The sequence below is a fragment of the Aedes aegypti genome, chromosome 1 (genome assembly GCF_002204515.2).
Source record: "Aedes aegypti strain LVP_AGWG chromosome 1, AaegL5.0 Primary Assembly, whole genome shotgun sequence".
NCBI classification, from domain to species: Eukaryota; Metazoa; Arthropoda; class Insecta; order Diptera; family Culicidae; genus Aedes; species Aedes aegypti.
The window spans coordinates 302078674-302100578 of record NC_035107.1 but is presented as its reverse complement, the minus strand read 5'-3'; the positions used below and the strand labels follow the sequence as shown (position 1 = coordinate 302100578).

The following is a 21905-nucleotide window of genomic DNA, read 5'->3' as shown; positions in this document are numbered from 1 at the left end:
AATTGATTTATCCAGGAAAAAATGTGAAAGATATTGACTACGCCGATATGATTGATAAACTTAAAAATCGGTTTGATAAAATTGAGCCTAATATGATGCACAGACATAGGCTGCACATGAGAAAACAAGGTATTGACGAACCAGCAGAAAATTATGTGCTAGGAATTAAACTTATTGCGGCTCAATGTGGGTTTGGCGCGCATAAAGATGAAGCAGTTAAGGATGCAATCATATTTGGCTTGAGAGATCAGGAATTAAAACAAAAATTACTCATGAAGGATGATATAAGTTTAGATGAAGTGGAACAGGTCGTCATTAGAACAGAGTTGGCGAAATTGCGGGTTAAAGCTCTAAGTGGAGAAGAAGATGGTGCTAGGTGTATAAATTCCGTAAAATACCGTTTGGGTCACAATCATAGTGAGCACGATTGGAATTCAAGTAGGAATAGTAGGCAGCAGTCACGTAGGTTTGTAAACCGCAGTCACAGTCTGGATAGTAATCGAAGCCGTTCTCCAAGACGTGAATATCAAATAGATAGAAGCCATTACGGAAACCGAAATCGTTTTGATAACAGAAATTATCGTCCATCATACCAACAGCAACAACGTCGTAGATCTGAAAATGAAGATATGCATGCTAACATCATTTGTAACTTTTGTAAGAAACGCGGTCACGTTAAGCGTAACTGTTTTAAATTGAAAAATCGTCGAGCTGTTAATTTTGTTCAAGAAAATGATGTCCATGCTGTTCAGGAGAGGGATTCGGAGAAAGATGAGAGCTATGATTTCAAGCGTTTGAGCATTCGTGATTCGGAGGATTCAGAGGATTTTGCATGTATGATGATTAAATCAGGGATTAGCGATGGTGGACCTTGTATGGTAGAAGTGATTGTAGAGGGCAGAAAATTCAACATGGAGGTTGATTGCGGGGCAGCAGTGTCCGTAATAAGTTTGATCACATACAAAAGATGTTTTGAAAACGTTAAAGTGGTCGATTGTGCTAGTCGATTAGTCGTGGTGAATGGCCAGCGGTTGAACATTCATGAAAAAATTCAAGTTAGAGTCAGTATTAACAACACCGAAAAACATGTCAGCTTGATAATTCTGGATTGCGCAAACAACTTTATGCCACTCTTGGGTAGAAATTGGTTGGAAGTGTTTTTCCCGCACTGGAGAAATGCTTTTGTAAGCGCTAAGGCTATCAACTCACTTCAATCAGAAAACACCAACTTGAATAGTACGGGTAATTTTGAAATGGATATTAAAGCCAAATTTCCGAAAAGTTTTGATGGTGATTTTTCCAAACCAATTATAGGACACGAAGCAGATTTAGTTCTGAAGGATTCTTCTCCAATCTTTAAGAAAGCATACGAAGTCCCATTCAAACTCAGAGAGAAGGTGTTGGAACACTTGGACTCTCTTGAAAGACAGAATGTGATCACTCCCATCCAGGTTAGCGAGTGGGCGTCCCCAGTAATTATCGTTCTGAAAAAGGACGATGATATACGCATGGTCATCGATTGTAAGGTATCTATTAATAAAGTCATCATACCTAACACGTATCCTCTTCCTTTGGTGCAGGATATATTTGCTTCTTTAGCTGGATGTAGATGGTTTTGTTGCCTAGATTTGGCGGGGGCGTACACGCAATTGCAACTTTCGAAGAGGGCCAGGAAATTCATGGTGATAAACACTATAAAAGGTTTATACACCTACAATCGTTTACCTCAGGGCGCATCCTCAAGTGCTTCCCTTTTTCAAAAAATTATGGACCAGATCCTAGCAGGATTAAAATATGTACGAGTTTACTTGGATGACGTTCTTATAGCAGGAAGAACGAAGGAAGAATGTTACAAAAAACTGATGTTAGTCATGGAGAAACTTCAAGCTGCGAACATTAAAATAAATTTAAAAAAGTGTAGGTTCTTTGTGAATTCTCTTCCTTATTTAGGCCACCTTATTACCGAAAAGGGTTTACTACCTTCACCTGAGAAGTTGTTGACCATAGAAGAAGCGAAAATTCCTAAAGATGTAGCGGAATTGAAAGCTTTCCTTGGGTTAATTAATTATTACGGTAAATTTGTTCCAAGATTATCAGCCAAATTTAGACCGCTATATCAATTGTTAAAAAAGGATTCTAAATTTGTGTGGAATGAAAAAAGTCAACTGTCCTTTGAAGAATGTAAAAAAGCATTGCTGACAGCGGGTATTTTGGAATTTTATGATCCAAGTAAACCAGTAGTAGTGATTTCGGATGCATGTACCTACGGATTAGGGGGAGTAATTGCTCACATAGTACACTGAGAGGCAAAATAAAGTGCCCACCTCACCAGTTTTCAAATTTCTGTCGTTGATTTGGTTCATATTAAAGTTAACACACTTAAATCTTTTTTGATATTTTATTTTTGATATTCTTTTAAAGTTGCACTTACGAAATTTTGATAAAAAAAAGAATTTTACTCAAAGAAAAAGAAAATAAATTTGTATTGAAAAAAAAATAGTGACAAAATAAAGTGCCCACTTCCTTCTTGGCCCCAGAAAAGATGATTTAAGAAAAATAAAGAGCAATTTTATAGTTAATGTGTCCTCCTTTGGCCTTAAGGACTTGCTGGAGGCGCTTCGGCATGTTTTTCACCAGGTTTTGTAGGTGTTGTGGTTCTAGTTCTTCCCAGGCGCGCTCCAAGGCTTCAAAATAATTATTTTTGTTTGTAACACCAGTTTTGTCAACCCTGGCATCGAGAATCGCCCACAAATTCTCGATGGGGTTGAGGTCTGGGCATTGTGGAGGCCATTCCAGCGGTTTAATCCGACAAAATCGGAAGGAAGACTTGGTCTTCTTGGCAGTATGCTTCGGGTCGTTGTTCTAGAGAAATATGAATTTCTCTTCAAGGCCCGTCTGGATCAGCGAAATCTCCAGATTTTCCCGCAAGATGTTTATGTAGGAATCTGCCGTCATTATTCCGTCGATTTTCACGAGGCTTCCTACTCCACTCCACGAAAAACACCCCCAGACCATCACATTTCATCACATCACACCTCCATGCGTCACCGTTCCTTGGATGTAGCGCTCCTGAAGCTCAAGCTGTTTAACCGAAAGCGGCGGGCTCGTGTGTGGTGCAGAGCGCCACATCCAAGGAACGGTGAAGCATGGAGGAGGAAATGTGATGGTCTGGGGGTGTTTTCATGGAGTGGAGTAGGAAGCCTCGTGAAAATCGACGGAATAATGACGGCAGATTCCTACTTCAACATCTTGCGGGAAAATCTGGAGATTTCGCTGATCCAGATGGGCCTTGAAGAGAAATTCATATTTCTCTAGAACAACGACCCGAAGCATACTACCAAGAAGACCAAGTCTTTCTTCCGATCTTGTCGGATTAAACCGCTGGAATGGCCTCCACAAAGCCCAGACCTCAACCCCATCGAGAATTTGTGGGCGATTCTCGATGCCAGGGTTGACAAAACTGGTGTTACCAACAAAAATATTTATTTTGAAGCCTTGGGGCGCGCCTGGGAAGAACTAGAACCACAACACCTACAAAACCTGGTGAAAAGCATGTCGAAACGCCTCCAGCAAGTCCTTAAGGCCAAAGGAGGACACATTAACTATTAAATTGCTCTTTATTTTTCTTAAATCATATTTTCTGGGGCCAAGAAAGAAGTGGGCACTTTATTTTGTCACTATTTTTTTTTCAATACAAATTGATTTTCTTTTTCTTTGAGTAAAATTCTTTTTTTATCAAAATTTCGTAAGTGCAACTTTAAAAGAATAACAAAAATAAAATATCAAAAAAGATTTAAGTGTGTTAACTTTAATTTGAACCAAATCAATGAGAGAAATTCGAAAACTGGTGAGGTGGGCACTTTATTTTGCCTCTCAGTGTAGATGGCCAAGAAAAACCTATAAGCTTCACATCCTTTTCTCTGAATAGTACACAACAAAAATATCCCATTTTGCATCTAGAAGCATTAGCTTTGGTGTGCACAGTGAAAAAATTTCACAAATTCTTGTTCGGACAAAAGTTTACAATATTCACCGATCACAAACCGTTGCTGGGTATCTTTGGAAAAGAAGGGAAAAATCAACTTTGTGTTACTAGACTGCAGAGATACGTAATGGATATGGCAATTTATGATTACGAAATACAATACCGACCTTCTGCACAAATGGGAAACGCGGATTTCTGTTCTAGGTTTCCTTTGGAAGTTGAAGTTCCAAGGTGTGTAGATAGTGGCAGCGTGAAAAGTATAAATTTTTTTAATGATTTTCCTATTGATTATTCTCTTATTGCTAAAGAAACCAGAGTAGATGATTTTCTTTCTAAAATTGTACTCTACGTCACCGATGGTTGGCCTCAAAGAATTGATAACGATTGGAAGAAGGCTTATTCCTTAAGGTTCGATCTTGAGGTGGTAGAAGGTTGCCTTTTATATCAAGACCGAGTGTTTGTACCCTTCAAACTCCATGAACCTATACTAAAGTTACTACATTCAAATCACATAGGAATGGTTAAAATGAAACAAATGGCTAGACGGTGTTTATTTTGGCTGGGAATCAATGAGGATATTGAATGGCATGTTAAGCAATGCCAGGCATGTTTACAGATGTCAGTGATACCTAAATCAAATAACAGTACATCTTGGACTCAAACAAATAGGCCGTTTAGTCGCATCCATGCCGATTTTTTCCATTTCGATCACAGAACATTCTTATTGGTGGTGGACAGCTATAGTAAATGGCTGGAAATAGATTTCATGAAAGCAGGAACGGATGCTACCAAAGTAATTCGTAAATTTGTGGCGATATTTGCTAGATTTGGACTGCCAGATGTATTGGTTACCGACGGAGGTCCTCCGTTTAACGCTTTTCAATTTACGTCTTTCATGGAAAGACAAGGCATTAAAGTTTTAAAAAGTCCACCATATAATCCAAGCAGCAATGGTCAGGCAGAAAGAATGGTGAGAGTAGCTAAAGACATTTTCAAAAAATTCTTATTAGATCCTTCCACTAAAACCCTTGATATTGAAGACCGTATTTTGTATTTTTTATCCAACTACCGTAATACTTGCTCTGGTGGGGATGAGAGGTTTCCAACCGAAAGGATTTTTTGTTTTAAACCTAAGACTTTGACTGACCTTTTACATCCGAAAAGGACGTATAAGGAGCATTTGATAATCCCTGACACCAAAGAAAAACTTGACGACGAAGTTGACAATTCATGCAGTACGCCCTCCCAAGATCCTTTTCTCAAGCTGAAGTTAGGAGATCAAATACTTTATAAAAATTATGATAGGACGGCGCTTGAGAAGTGGATTGCTGCTCAGTATGTGGCTAGAGTTTCGACTAATGTTTTTCGAATTTCTATTGGCAGAAACACCCTGAACGCACACCGATCGCAGCTAAAGATAATGGAAAAAAGACCAAGTGGTTCGCAAATGAGAGTGACTATGCAGCGAGTCAAGAGGCCGAGGACGGCCAGTGATTCTGAGGAGGAGTTCCTTGGTTTTCCGGATGTGCCAATGGTACCGGGACAAATAGACGATGATCGAAGGCGATTCAAGCAGTTAAAGCGTAGTCCGATCGTCACGAGAAGTAAATCACGCGCAGAACCGAATTTGAATTAATCGTGTCCGAACAGATCGAGCAATACATTGATTGTACTACTGATTATTCAAAGGCAAGTTGTGCTTGCGGTCTGAATTGAAATTAGCAATCAAAATTGTGTTTCGTCGAAGTTGTGTTTGAGATCTGAATTAAAATAAGCAATCAAAATGAATTTGTACTCGAAATAGTTTTAAAATCAATATTATTTATTAGAGCATGCTAAGTGTTGAATTATGGTATCAAATTAAAGTTTTGTTTTAGGCAATTAAGGTTTATTGAAGCATGTTCACTGATTTGAATTAGGATTAACAATCTGGTCGAATATTGTATTGAAAGATGCATTTGTAAATATAATCAAGATTGCTTTAAGATAGAGAATAGTTTCTAAGCTAAAGGGAGAAGAATTGTAGTGTATACCTATTGGGTCGAACCCGTTCTCATGGCGTTATAGCAAATCAAATGTTAACTGTGGTAAAACACGTTCTGTATGGGATTATAGCAAAAGGTGTCGTTATAAGTAATAAAGATGAGATCAGTCTCTTTTGGTTTAAACCTTCAAGCAGATAACAAGTATTTTTATTACATATCAAAAACATCATTTTCAACATCCACCCATCCTCTCTTAATGCTTTTTGTATGGATATTCTACACATTCTATATGAGCTGTAACAGCTTGATTTAAAAAATTTTATCGATTAGATAACTAGTGACATATTAAATGCTTTCATAAATAAAGACTTGTTCTCAAGATTATTCTGTATTGAAAAGAGTGAAACATTTTTAAGAAATATGGTGTAGCATAGAAGAAATTAAATCATTACTGTTTGAAAGATATTTGTTCAAAATTGCGGATGCCTCATTGCAATTTCATCAAACATAACACTTTCTATAACTTATTTTGGAGGTTGGTTTGTAGATCACAGCTTGATGTTCGTTCAAAACGATTTTCCCGGTGATCTTCTCAAATTCCCGGTTTTTCCCGGTGGATTCTAATTCCCGTCTTTTTCCCGCTTTTCCCGGTTCGGTGGCCACCCTGGAATTCTTACACAGCGTAACCAAAAACACATTTTTTGGTGTCTCAAGAATCAAAATATGTAACTAGTAAATTTGGGGTTGCTGAATCTGATGCCGTTTTTAGGAATGTTCCAGCATGTAACAATTTTTAGTTATAGGTCGCTAAAGTTGTATAAAACACTAATTTTATTGATGTTTGCACAAAACTTAACGTATGATTTATCAAACGTTTTTGTGATCTCATCCACCAAGCATATAAAATAGGACCTAAAATTTTCATTTCAGATATAATTTGGTTGAAATTGTATGATAAAATTTAGATTAAATCGATTTTGTCAACTAGCTTGCAGTCTCCATACAAAACTTTTCGTTTCTCTTATATGGCAAAATACAATACTTTTCTAAATAACCTAACAATGACTTTTGAGCATCGAAAGTATTATGAACTTTGCTGATAGTTATTGTTATACACATGAAGCTAGAATTCTATGGCAAAAAAGGCAAATAAATTGCCGTACAAGCTGTCAAACTTGTTACAAGTTGACTGACATAGTCAAGGTTTGCATTTTCAACAGCCAATATCGCAAAAACTATACGTGCTATGATTTTTTTTAAATACGGCAATGGATTCGGCAACCCTTAAGTAAGTAAATAGCGGTATTTTGATGCTTGTGACAAAAACGTGTTCCGTAGACTTATATGTGTTTCGGAAATCTAACTATAATTCTAAAATTATCATTCCAGATTTTTATTTTCATAATTTTCCTTAGAGATTTCTCCTGTAATTGCCCCAATAGTACCGTAAAGTGCCCTAATTCAGCGCATTGCCTAATTCCGCGCATTTCATACAAAATTATTTACATATGGAAATACACATCAATACTGCAGCAACTTTTAACGCCATTTGATGCTACTTTGATTTAGAATAAGTTTGAATCACAAATAAAAGCAAATAGAGCAATTTTTCGCAGCGTAAAAAAATAATCAGTGGAGGCCCGTCTGTGTAGACGCCATTTTTTTCAATTTCCTTAGCGTCCGTGCTAAGACTGTAGGACACAAACAAACGTGATTTCTATATTGAAAATGTTTTGTTATTTATGCAATATTCTATGAAACTACTTGCTACAGATGTGTTTCATGATGCTTCTATGAAATCTTATCAAATATTAGCATAATTATTGAGATTTATCCCAAAAAGTATTGCGCGGCATTAGGGCACGTCATTTTTCATAAGTCCCTAATTCCGCGCACTGCTATTTACAGAACAACAAACAAGTAAAACATGCTATATTGGTCTTCACAGCTGAATATTTATCTGAGGAAGTATTTTCATGCATAAATACGTTTCGCAAACAACCGGAATATCGGGAAAGCCCACTTACAGGGAAACTAGCGGCCGTTCAGAAACCACGTGGTCATTCATGGTGGGAGGAAAAGTTTGTCCAAAACCAAGGTCATTTGTTGTTGTATGAACAGTGCAGAATACGAATATACAGACTTAAATTATTTTACAGGAATCCGTGAAATTCAACGTAATCTCAACAGCTGAAAATTTCGGTGAAATAAATTAACGGAGTACGGTAAATTTTTACAGTTTTCGGTTAAATTTCACCGCAATCCGTTGAATTTCGACGGAATTACGGTGTTTTATTCTACCGAACTGATCAGCTGTTGAGATTACGGTGAATTACGGTCGGGGCGATTTCGCCAAACTGCATATTTTTTTTAAATTTTTTTCTGGAATAACATGCAACCCCAAAGCTGACAAGGAAAAGGAAAAAATATCAACGTCTCCGCAATCGCGAAACGTCCAAATGCTGAAAAATTGAAAAGTATTGTATTCAAAATAAACTGTTATAAATACCTCAGTGTTCGGAGCAGTTTTTCCAAAGCTGCTGATAAATCTAAACACAAGACTATAGTTATTTCAAATGTCTGCAACTTTTTCTGGCATAAAATTTCACTTCAAAGGCTTTTTATGTTTCGGTGTGATGCAATCGCAATTGCATATTTGCTGGGATGTTCATGTGAGGGTTTGCGCATGATTGATACAAACACAGAGGAATAAGTAAAAAACTCAGCAATGTCAGAATAAGAAGACCGTCTTCGCGAGTCTCGTCTCAGGAAAAGACTATAACAAATGTTTATCCTTATTTCATGTGATAGTCAAAAAATTATAAAAAAGTCAACGTTACGGCTCATACAAAACTTTACTTTTTTTTCATACAAAAAGTGTTGTGGAGGGGGGTAGGGGTTTGAAAATGTTCAATTTCAGCATTACGTAATGATTGGATGCTGCCTTATACAAAATTAATGTTAATTTGATTGTTTTGCAAGTGCGCGGAATTAGGCATTCTTCTGCGCGGAATATGGAAAAGCGTTAAAAAATTGCGCGGAATTAAGCAATTTCGACGAGTGAACTATTTCAAAAAAATCACAATTGTAACGTGTGGATACAGTCTAGTTTATATTTTTGCCATAATCTAAAACAGATTTGCTAGCGATCCACCCATAAAGCTTTTTTGTTGATGCAATACTAATTTTTAATTAAGCATTTGAAATGTTTTATTCGTTAACTGCGCTGAATTACGGCACTTTACGGTACTTTTGGATTTTTTTTTTCTTAAAATTGCGATACCAACATTGACATTGATGAATTCCAACTGGAAAACTTTTATAGATTCTATCATGAATTCCACGAAAGATTTCATCAGGAGTTCCTTCAGGGTTTCCATCAGAAGTCCCTCTTGGGATTCTATCGGAAGTTCCTTCATGAAATCCATCGGCAGTTCCTCTAAGGATCCCATTGGAAGTTTCTCTAGGGATTCCATCATGCATTTTTCTAGGCATTTCATCAGAAGTTCTTTTCGGGATTTCATCAAGAATTCCTCCAGGGGTTCCATCATAAGTTCCTTCAGAGATTCCACCTGAAACTCCTCTATGGATTCCATCAGATGTTCCTCTAGCAAGTTTCTCCAGAGATTCCATCGGGAGTGCCTTCAGAAATTACACCTGGAATTCCTCCAGGGATTCTATCAGAAGTTCCTTTAGGGATTCCATGAGGAGTTCTTCTAGGGACTTCATCGGGATTTTCTCTAATGATTTCATCAGGACTTCCTTCAAGCATATCTTTAGGAATTCCTACAAGGAATCCATAAGGAGTTCCTATAGGGATTCTATCAGGAGTACCTATAGGTTTTCCATCAGGAGTTCCTTCGGGGATTTCATCAAGAGTTCCGTCAGAGATCCCATTCCTACAGGGGGTCTTTCAGATGTTTCTCTCAGGAGTTCCTCAGGAGATTGCACCTGGTATTTCTCTTCTAGAGATTATATCAGGGGTTCCTCAAATTCCGTCAGGATTTCTTCTTGGAATTTTATAGGGGTTCCGCCAGGCATATTATTAGAGATCCCTTCAGGAATTTCATTAGCAGTTCCTGTAGGGATTCTATCAGGAGTACCATTAGAGCTTCAATCAGATTCTACGGATTTCATCAGAAGTTCCTCCAGGGATTTCATTAAGAGTTCCGTCAGAGATACCACCTGGAATTCCTACAGGAGTTTTTTTTTTCAGTTCGGAGATTGCACCTGGTATTTCTCTAAAGATTATATCAGGGGTTCCTCAAGGAATTCCATCAGGATTTCTTTTTGGATTCCGCCAGGCATATTATAAGAAATTCCTTCAGGAATTTAATTAGCAGTTTCTATTCTATCAGGAGTATATCAAGAGCTTTCATCAGAGTTCTTCTGGGGATTTCATCAGGAGTTTCTCCACGGATTCCAGCAAGAGTTCCGTCAGAGATTCCACTTGGAATTCCACCAGAGATTCTATTAGGAATTCTTCCAGAGATTATAACAGAAGTTCTTTGATGAATTCCATTAGGATTTTTTCCAAGAGGAATATCACTCGGATGTTAGGTATTCTATCATCAGTTCCATCAGCAATCTTATCAGTGATCTTATCTGGAGTTCTCCTAGTGATTTTATCAGAAGTTCCATCAAGAATATTTTCAGGAATACCTCCAAGGATTCCATCAGGAGTTCCTCCAGGGATTCAATCAGGAGTTCCTATAGGGATTCTAACAGGTGTACTTTTGGGGATTCTATCAGTTTTTTCTGGGATTTCATCAGGAGTTCCTCCAGAGATTCTATCAGCAATTTCTCCTCAGATTATATCAGAAGTTTTTTTTTGTTTTTTTTTTTAACTGACGCTAGTTCAACACTGTGGAGATATCAGAAGTTCTTAGAGCAACTCCATCAGGATTCTTTCTAGGCTTATTATAAGGATTATTATTATTCTAGCTATTTCATCAGGAGTTTCTATAGGAATTCCATTAGTAGTTCCTCTAGAGATTTCGTCAGAAGTTCCTTCAGAGATTCCTCCTGGAAATCCTCCAGAGATCATATCAAAAATTCCTCAAGGAAATGCATCAGGATTTCTTTTAGGGATTGCATAAGGAGTTCCTCCAGGGATTCCATCAGGAATCTTATCAGTTTTTTTTTAGGAATTTCAACAGGAGATCCTTTAGAGATTCTATCAGTAGTTCCTTTACAGATTGCACAGAAGTTTCTTCAGAGATTCCATTTGGAACTCCTCCAGGGATAACAAGTTATTTTGTAGAATACAACAGGAGTTCTTTTAGGAATTTCATCAGGAGTTTCTCCAGTGATATCATTAGCAGTTGCTAGAGATATTCCACCTGGAATTCAATTGATTTAATCAAAATTTCTCTAAGTCTTCCAACAGAAGTTCCTCTAGGGATTTCATTCGGAGTTCCCATAAGGATTGAATTTAAATTTGGAAATCCTTCATGGAATTCCTCCAGGGATTCTATTAGAAGTTTCTACAGGGATTACATCAGAAGTTGCTCTAGGAATTACATCAGGTGTTTCTCCAGGGATTCCATCAGGTGTTCCTTCAGGTGTTCCTACAGGGGTTCTTCCAGACGTTTCTCTAGGGAATCCATCGGGAATTCCTTCCGAAAATGCACCTGGAATTTATCTAGAGATTATATCAGGGGTTCCTCGAAGAGTTCCATAAGGATTCCCTATTGGGATTTTATAAAGGTTCCGCCAGGCATATTATTAGGAATCCCTGCAGGAATTTCATTAGTAGCTCCTGTACTATAGGGATCCCGTCAGGAGTTCCTTCATATATTCCATTAGGAGTTCCTCCGGGTATTACATCAGAACTTCTACACGTATTACTGCAGGAGTTCTTCTTGGGATTTCATCAGGAGTTCTTCTAGGGATTTTATCAGGAATTTCTCCAGAGTTTCCATTAGGAGTTTCTTCAGAGATTCCACCTGGAAACCCTACAGGAATTCCATCAAGAGTTTCCCTTAGGGATTCCATCATTCAGTAATTACATCAAAAATTGATCCAAAGGTTCCATCAGAAGTTTCTCTAGGGGTTGCATCAGCAGATTTTCTATAGATTTCTGCAGGGATTCCAACAGAATTTCTTCCATGGGTTCCATTAAAAATAAGATTTCATTTTAAAATACTCCTCGGAATCCATCATGAACACATTCTGAGATTGCATCAGAAGTTCTGTCAGGGATTCTATCAGGAATTCTTCCTGAATGAGAATTCCTCTAGGGTTATTCTGAGTTTCATCAGGCTATTTACTGCGGAATTCATTGTGAGATTCTATCAGAATTTTCTTCCAGGGGTTTCTCTCTGGAATTCTTCAAGGGAGTCCTCCCAGAATTCCTCAAGGAAATTCTACCGAAATTCCTCAAGGAATTAATCTCGAAATTTAAGGAATTCTTCCCGGAATTCAACGATTCTGGTTATCAGAAATTCCTTCAGGGATTTTATCAGAAATTTCTTCTAGAGATTTTATCATCGGCATTACTCAAGAGATTCCATCCGAAATTTATCAAGGGATTCCTATCGGATTAACCCAGAATTCCTTTGGATTTACTTAGAAATCCTCTAGGGATTTATCCCGGATTTTGTTTAACGATTTTTCGCGGAATAACTACAGGGATTCTTGGGAGGTTTCAAGAATTCCTTCAGAGATTTTACCAAAAATTTCTTATAAAGATTTCACCAGTAATTTGGAAATCCACCAGAATATCCTCCAGTGACTATCAGGAGTTTCTCCTGGGATTCAAAAATGAAATCCTTCGAAAATTCCGCTAGGATTTCCTCCAAGAATTCCAATTAAAAATCCCTCACTCAAGCCTTCCAGGGATACCTCTAAGGATTCCACCAGAGGTCCCTCTATGGATTTCATCTGGAATTCGCCCAGGTAGTTCTCCAGGATTTCCATCCGGAAAGCCTCCAAGGATTTCAGCTGAAATTCTCAAAGGAAATTATACCGGTGATTTCAAAAAAATCTCGAGAGGTTCTTCCAAAACATTCTGGAAAAAATCACCTAAGCATTCTGCCAAGATGATCTTCAAGGATCCTTTGACTAATTTCTCAAGGGATTCGACTACAATTTTCTATAAAGATTTCCTCCAAGAATTCCAATTAAAAATCCCTCACTCAAGCCTTCCAGGGATACCTCTAAGGATTCCACCAGAGGTCCCTCTATGGATTTCATCTGGAATTCGCCCAGGTAGTTCTCCAGGATTTCCATCCGGAAAGCCTCCAAGGATTTCAGCTGAAATTCTCAAAGGAAATTATACCGGTGATTTCAAAAAAATCTCGAGAGGTTCTTCCAAAACATTCTGGAAAAAATCACCTAAGCATTCTGCCAAGATGATCTTCAAGGATCCTTTGACTAATTTCTCAAGGGATTCGACTACAATTTTCTATAAAGATTTCACCAGTAATTCCTTCAGAGACTACGCCAGTATTTGCTCTAATTATTTCACCAGTAATTTTTCGAAAGAGGAGTTTTTTAAGGAATTTTTTTTTTTATTTTTGTATGGTATTCAGTTGGAGCTGCCTGACAGCTTAACTTGTCAAGGCTGAACCCTCGGTCTGGCTTTTGCCAAATTTCCTCTCTACCAGGACCAATACTCAGACGGACTAGGCAATGGCGCCCACATGAACACTGTTTTTTATTAGTATTGTGACGTGGTAGTTTTTGAAAAGTACCCATATTCCCTTGCTTCTGAGAAAAGGAAGCATTGTGAAAATCAGCAGCTCCATCAGAATTTGTTTGAAATAGTAGTGTAGTAGTGTCATTACTAATACTGTTTAGTCGAAATGGTTTTGAATAATTTGTCATTCAAGTGCTATTCTGATTACTCCTTTTACGTTAGATTAGAGTCTCAAATGTCAATAATTGTCGTCAAGTTTTAACAAAATTAGGCTGTTTAGTAGTAGTTCTAGTTAATTTAATTTGTTGTTGTTAAAAGTATTTATTGGTCATTACGTTCATATATCCTTGAAGAAAAAAGTCGCTTTCCTTGTCTGTTCAACATTTTTTCGAAACTAGCAAGTGTACCCTAATGATCGATCTCAGCGTCTTACTTTACACAGTCATTTTATAGTGAATATTGAAAAGTAAAGTTACCTTAGGCTTCTATGACAGATTCCTACATGATTCACTTTTCGGTGGCAAATGCAATGCTTCACAACGCCTACTTTCTACTTGTAAATTTTGCGAAAATGAAGCTGGAATTAGATTATTTATACCGCTGTTACAAAAGAGGTATTTCTTATTATGGCAATGTAAAAACCATATTAAAATAAGATTGTCGCCACTTATTTCTACTCAGTGAATCTACTAGTCATTTTCCTAAGAGTTCCTATGTATTCCCTACGTCGTATATGATAACGATGTATCTAACTAGCTAATAGTAAGAGTGGCTACGGATCATTCTGGTTAGCAAAAGGCAAACTGAACGTCACCAATAGTATTAATGTCCACTTCGAATAGATTAATTATTTGAAATGGGCATCAATTCTATCAATGACGCAGAATGTCCGTTGGATCACATCCGAGATATTATTGCGTCTATGCCATATGAATTATGACGCGGCTTTAAGCAAAAAATGCCAAAATGTGATACCACCACTACAGGTTACGCCTTTGGTTTCCATCATATGGGCTAATGGATTATGCCCTCCCATCGCGGCAAGGTCGCATAACCAAGGGGAGGGAAAGAGGAGTTTTTTAAGGAATTTCACTGAATACCTTCAGCTTCAATCTCTAAAGTTACAAATGGAAGATTTTTTGGATTTTTTTTTAAATCTATTTTTAAGATTGGACTTTTGGAGAAATCACTGGAGAAATTCCTACACATAGTTCTGGAAGAATTCTTAAAGCAATCCCTGAGGGAGATCCTAAAGGATTCTCAAAGGAAATTCCTGGAGGATTCCTTGGAAAAAATCCTGCAAGAAATACTGGAAGGAATTGATGGTTAAATTCCTTTAGCAATCTTTGAAGGAAAGACTGGATTAATTTGTAAAATAATTTGTTGAAGATTCTCTGGAAGCAATCCCGGAGGATAACCTGGGGAATCTCAAAAAATTTCAAGAGGAATTTTATGAATCTCTAAAGGGAATCATAGTAGAATCCCGTGTAGAAAGTTTTGATGATTTTTGTTGCAGTATTTCTTGTGGAATCCCTGAAGGCTTCCTGGTGGAATCCTTGGAGGAATGCTTGGAGAAATTCTGGGTAGAATCACTGTAAGAATTCCTGGAGTAAATGTTTGCATAGATTTCTGTAGCAATGTTTGAAGGAATTTCTGTCGGAATCCCTGGAAGAATGTTTGCATTAATCGCTGAAGGAATTTTGGAGGAAACTATGAAGGAATTGCTAGGGAAATCACTAGAATATTTTTGATAGGAGCCTGGATGGAATTCCTGTAGCAACTTTTTGGGAGGGATTCCTTGAGCAATCTCTTTGAGATTTTTTAAGGAATTCCTGGTGAAATCGCAGGAAAAGAATCCTGAAAGAATCTGTTTAGAAATTTCCGAAGTTTCGTTAGAGGAATTCTTACATAATATCTTTGGAGGATTTCTTGGTGACATTTTTGAAGGACACATTGGATGAATGGTGATGGATAAATCACTGAAGAAATCCATCGGAAATCCCTTGGATAAATTCCCGGAGAAATCTGTAGAGATATTACTAGGAAGATTCTTCGAGGAATGCTTACAGATTTCTGAAAAAAAAAACTTGTTCCCAGGATTCATTGTCCTTCCCAATAGACCCAACTATAACTTACCCATTCCTCGCCAACGTCAGCTGCCGCTGATGATCCAACTTGCCCAGCATCTTGGCCGTATCCTTGAACCGTCGCTTGGCCGTCAGATTGCATCGCAGTTTCTGCCCGTTCCAGTATTGCACCGTTTGGCGCCGGAGTTGCGCCCGCTTCAGCTCCAGCCTTTCGTCTCGGCTCAGTTTCTTGAGCTCGAAGGCTCCACCCTGCCCAGCGTCGAGATTAAACTGCGGAAGTTTACCACCGTTCTGTTCCTCGCCCTTTTTGGCGCTGGGTTTCTTGGCCCGGATTCCCCCGAAGACGGCCGCATCGGTGTCCATCTCCGAACTGGCGTAGACTTCGTTGAACCAGACGTCCTGGACGCAAGGTGCCGTGGTGAGCGCTCTGTAGTTCACCGATCCGGGGCTGCAGATGTCGAACACATACGAGTCCGGAGCGTGCCATTCGCGGTTCATCGGGATGGCTATGGCACCCGGGGGCTTCCACTTGGACATACGAACCGTGACGGGTTGAGATTTGGTTTCACTTGAGTCGTCCACCTCTTCCTTGATTTGAGACTGGGGCAGTATCCTTTCGAGGGTTTCGTGGTGCGAAGATCGACTGTACGATCGCTTCATTCGCTTTCCGGTGGGGCCTTGCTGGGAGGATTTGGCCGAAGTGGCACGATCCGCCTGCGAGGGACGACCTCTTCCCTGCGTTTTCGGCGTGGATGGGGTGGTGGTGCTGAGAGGCGGGGCTGGTTTTTCCTGAGGGGTTTTAGGGGTTGTTGGAGCGATGGGTGGAGGTGGGGCTAATGGGGGAGCAGAAGGAGCAGGAGGAGGTGGAGTAGGAGGTTGCGGTTCGGCTTTGATTTCATTCTTCGGGATGATGAAGGAGGGGATCGTGAAGTCGTCCTGAGGTGGAGTTGGAGGAGGCGGCTGGGGAGGTTTCAGAATTGACGTGGGAGTTCGAGACCGTTGAGTTGGTATCAACTGGGGGTTCTGGGGAACGGATTTGGAGGCAGCAAGAAGGTTTGCGGGAGAAGCTAATGTTGCAACGGTGGTTGGTACGGTTGGTACCGGTGAAGGAGAAGCAGGTGGCGGGGGAACTGTCGTGGTAGCGGTTTCAAGACTTGAATGGCTTGTCGGTGGTGACGATCGTCGGATGTTGATCGACGTTGGGATTGTAGTCGCCGGGGTCTGTCTAACCGTTGGAAGCGCTGTACTGTTTGCGTTGGGGATTGGTTGTTGGGGTGAATTCGGTACATTTGGGATCTTATTCAATAGCGAGGGATTCTGGCGGGCTAAAGTGTTGCGTAGGGCCGCTATGCTAGCAGGATTGGAAATGTGAGTGGCCGCAGCTAAACTGTTGCTACTGTTCGGGGTGTGGAGGAAGATCTTTCCCTGTGGTTGCGGTTGGATCAAACGGATCTTTGTGGGGGATACCGATTGGATTGGAGGCGATGGGGCAACTGTGGTCGTGGCTGGAGGAGTTCCCAGCAGACTGTTGCTGGAATGATTGAGATATCTTCGAGCATCAGGCGTTATGCTAGGCCTTCCTCCGATCGGCTGTTGGGGACTTGGACTTTTGACTATTCGCACGGTCTGGATTGCTGCCGGCGACACATTCGGAGATTTGCTGGCAAGTACTCGTCGGGAGAACTTTCCCGCCTGTTGGGGAGATATTTGAACCTGGAACAATAGAATTTCGATTGTTTCAATCAGTAACAGATTTATAGGCTTTTCTCTAGTTTTCCCAAAAATCCCGACTGGGTGGCCACCCTCAATGGAATGCTTTTTACCTGTAAGGGTTTGGTGAATACTGATGGGGATGACGAAGCGTTAAAGTTGTTGCTACTGGTTCCAGCCATGGTAGCCATCACTTGCTGGGTCGACGGACTGACGGTCGCTTGAGCAGCTCGCTGCACGATCGTAGTCGCTTGCGGTACGGACACAGTTCGAAAGACGGTCCCACCGGCGCTGGTGCTGGTTGTGGTGATTGCCGCAGCGGTGCTACCATTCAGCCTCGACTTGCTGAGGGCTGCCGAAGGCTGTACGAGCGTCACTTTGATGGGTGTCACCTTGGGATTTGTCCCCGAGGTGCGATGCTGCTGGAATTGCAAGAACATTGAAAACAAAAAGATATCCAACGATTTCAATCTGGACCAACCTGTATGGCATTGTGGGCGCCACTGCTGGTGAGCAAACTGGTTCCCGCCTGTATGACCGGCGTTGGTGAACTTGTGGCAGGGATGTTAACAGTGGACTGCGGGCCACTACTGACCGCATGTGAGTGCTTGTAGAGGGATGTGTTCGCCGGAAGTGGTGCCGGCTCCGTGAAGGCATACGGATCTTCCTGGACTCGGGACGCCTGTTGACATGACATGACCTATACAAGGGGCGGTGCCGGAGAGAGAATCTCCGCCGATCGATGAGGGGCGGATGATTTTTTGGTGGCTTACGATTTCCCTGGAGAATCCCTGCGAAGAAATATGACAAATGAAGGAAGTTTTATTTTGGGTAAGTTTCACTTATGATCGATATTTAACGTTAACATGTTAACCCCGAGCCGAGTGGTTAGAGTCCACGTACCTGCCATACGATACACAAATGCGAAATGGCATAAATAAAGCACTCAGATAATAACTGTGGAAGTGCTCATTAAACACTAAGCTATGAAGCAGGCTTTGTCCCAGTGAGAACGTAATGCCAAGAAGAAGATAGATGGCCTTAGATGACCCTCATGGCAAAAAAAACTTTGCAATGATTTATAGCAAAACGGCCTAAAATGGCTACTAGTGCGACTATACCCACCCAATCAAACTTTCAACTGTTGCTCGAAAACAATTTAGTTTGATTGTATGCCTATTTTTAATTTATTACATTGAAACTACATTCACCAAACATCCATCATCAATCTAGAAATGTTCTCCAATTTATATAAATATTACGCCGCGCCTATATCATTTCACGCACCAACAGTCCATCCTGTCTGCCAGATAGATGTGCCGGCAGCCGCTCAGCCAGCATCAATAGTCCTATACGGGTCGATGCACGAAAATAGCTACTCAAAAACGCTGCTGCTGCTCTTGATGCTGGAAATGCCTCTCACTATGCACGATGCGCGAAACATGAATCTAGAACAGCAACGACCGGGTCCGCGCGAACGACGCACCTCTCGTGCATGTGTAGAGTAACCAGCAACAACAAGCACTATACAACACCACGCAAACGAAAGCGCTCGTCTCGAAGTTAAAAGTCGAAACCAATGGGTGGTATGAATAAAAAGTGGTTAACTTTACTAGCTGTAGCATCTACTGAAAAACAAAGTACACAGAGTTTACTACACTGTACGTTGGGTATATGAAGAAGAAGTGCCCTTTTGAAAGAAAAATTATATTTTTGGTGACATGAATAATTTTATTTATTTTACAAAAGGATACGTGTTGCTTTTATTGTTTTAATCGTTTTTATTTGTAAAAAAGTAAGTTGTAAAAGTAAAAGTAAGTTGTTTCCGAGATACGACCGCCAAGTTGACGTTGGGTAACGTTAGCCTCTTTTATTTCCTGGTTCAAGACCGTCACGAACTTATGAAAGATTTGTACTGCTAAAAATCTAATCAATTTTCACACTATTTATTGCATGTCGATTTTGACGTATTATGGTCGGACATTGTGTGTTATAATTTGCTTGATTCAGTTAACACTTCAACACCGATAGAATTGGTCGATGCAAGAAGAAGCATGAGCGGAAAGTCTTGCTCTCCAAACAAATATTCCAGTTGAACGTTAGGTCCACAAATGATTCACTAACATTGGTTGCTTTAGTGGGTTCCGAAGTCAGTTTGAGGTTGAGGAACTTCTCCATGAAGTCCGCGAACTTCATGTTCTTTTGTTTGCTCATATCGATGTTGAAGTTGCCTGTCGCGATGATTGGCATGGTCTTCTTTTGATACTCGAAGAAGTTCCACGCCATAAAGAAATTCTTCTGCTTCGTCGTGGTTTCCGGGAAAATGTGCTTCTACATCTACCAGTAGTGCCCGACAATTCATTATAGTGATCTCGGTAGCGCAGATATCACCATAATCATCTGACAAGCCCAGCTATACATCATAACAGGTGCAAATATTGATGCAACCTGCAGGGAATCAACGGTGTTTGTCGTAAATATTGTCGAATTCTCGCATACTCTGAGATAACGCCCTAAAAGCCATTGGTAGCCACGTGTGTAGCTCATTGTTTCTGAGCAAAAGAAAGAATAAGCATTCAAACCAACATCATGGGCAGGTAGATAATGATCCTTTCTTCCCCATAGCGTTGTTAAATAGCATGAAAATCCATTCAAATGCTCAGAAACTACGAGCTACACACATGGTTACCAATGGCTTTTAGGGCGAGATCAGAAGTTATGCGAGAATTATGTGTTATGTTTTGTTGTGTTAGAGAATGACATTTAAAAATTATGTACACTCAGAAACACGGGTAGTCACAGAATGACTAAATTTTAGTAATTTATGACTATTTTCTATCTGCCTCTCTTTCATTCTGCAGGGAATTCGCCTGCTTCAACCCAGGCAAAATGACATTTAGTGTAGAAATTCACAGCAGAATGAAAGAGAGGCAGATAGAAAATAGTCATTGATGCATAAACTTTGGTAATTCTGTGACTATTTTTATTTCTGAGTGTACGCGTACGGTGTAGTATTGACAAACATCCATAAACTTCTAGTTCTAAACAAAAATTTGATAATGGTATCAACCTGAAAATTTGTAAGGATGCGTAAAATATATCCCCGAGCCCGCTTTCATCTTCTAAACTCGTACCAATTAGCTCATACGGTTCTAGGAAATTGCCTACATTTAGGCGTTTTCATTGCAATTCTTGAAATTAACTATTCATTATTTCTTTAAGTATTGCATTATTAAGAATTTTGCAAGCATATTCGGATTCAGGGAGCCCATATTCATTATGTAGAGTCGTTTCAAAAATAACAATTATCGCATTGACAAGTAATCAATTCCACCCCGAAATGGGATTCCTCGATTTTTTATTTAAGGGATGATTTTTAGCACTAAAAACACATTTGTTAGAAAATTTTGGTACATGAGCCAAAGAGGCTGTCCGTCGTACTTGTTTTCAACATTATTGAAAACAGACAAGAAAAACCATGAAAAATGATCATTTTCACCCGAAATTACGGTACATGTAAACTTCAAAACGTCAAAACCTTATAACAGCAAGAAAAAAGTGCTTTTCTATGGAAAATAAGACATGCCGCGATATTTACCCATTTATCAATTGTTTAGTTATGAAAATCAATAGTTTTCATCAGTGTTATGAAAAACTCAATTTCTCATAACTCACGCTAGAGATGTTTCATGCGTGAGTTGTCCAACACGCAACTCACCAGTCAAAAAGTCATGGATGAGTTGGCGCACCTTTTCGACTCATTGGGCCGTATGAATAAAATGTAGTAAAGTTGAGTTTACTACATTCTCGCTATATGTGGAACACGAGTTTGTGTCATTTTCCTTTCTACACCTTTCGAACATACTACAAACAACGCATTGCTATGAATAAAGGTAGCATTTATTACAAAGCTACTGGTAGTTAGCTTCAGAGGTTGCTACACATGCTTTGAGTTTGCGGAATTGAATGGAATAATTTACTTTTGAGTAAAAATCATGGGAAACGATATGAGGTTTGATATATCGGAAGGTATTTTGAGTTTTGCAAAGGAATTCTGAGGTTACGTAAACTTTCGCTCCGCCAATTCTGAGATTCTGGTAAGATTACCGGCAGTAGCAATTTGTAATATCCGTGTGAATTCTGGCATTACGATAATTATGTTATTTTCTAGGAATTTTAGGATGTCGGTAGGAATTCAGATATTGATAAAGTAATTCTGAATTTTACGTGTAAATTCTGACATCTCAGATTTCCTTTTGAATTCCGGAATTCCTGTAGGAACTTTGAGATTCCGATAGGGATGTCGGATTTTTTATGATAATTCTGAAAATTTCAATACCATTCTAGGAATATTGCGGAAATATTAGGAATCTGGTAAAAACTCTAGAATTGGGGTGGGAATGGGATTCCGAATATTAATCTCTTGGAATTCTGTGGGTATCTTTGAGACGATATTTCTGTAAGAATCTATGAGATTGCGGTGGGATTGCTGCGAA

General features: G+C 39.5%; 1 protein-coding gene across 3 annotated transcripts in view; it reads right to left on the bottom strand.

Moving 5' to 3' along the window:
* Positions 1-21905, bottom strand: part of LOC5577579 — a 65134-nt gene that overhangs the window by 13940 nt on the left and 29289 nt on the right. For 2 of the 3 annotated variants that reach the window (XM_021838340.1, XM_021838339.1), the window contains exons 2-4: positions 17891-18200; positions 17523-17831; positions 15749-17412 (exon numbers count right to left, since the gene is read on the bottom strand). In XM_021838340.1, coding sequence (XP_021694032.1) covers positions 15749-17412; positions 17523-17831; positions 17891-18106 — 2189 coding nt within the window. In that variant the 5' untranslated portion in view covers positions 18107-18200. The remainder of the gene's footprint in view (positions 1-15748; positions 17413-17522; positions 17832-17890; positions 18201-21905) is intronic. The other variant, XM_021838341.1, reaches the window with a different exon arrangement.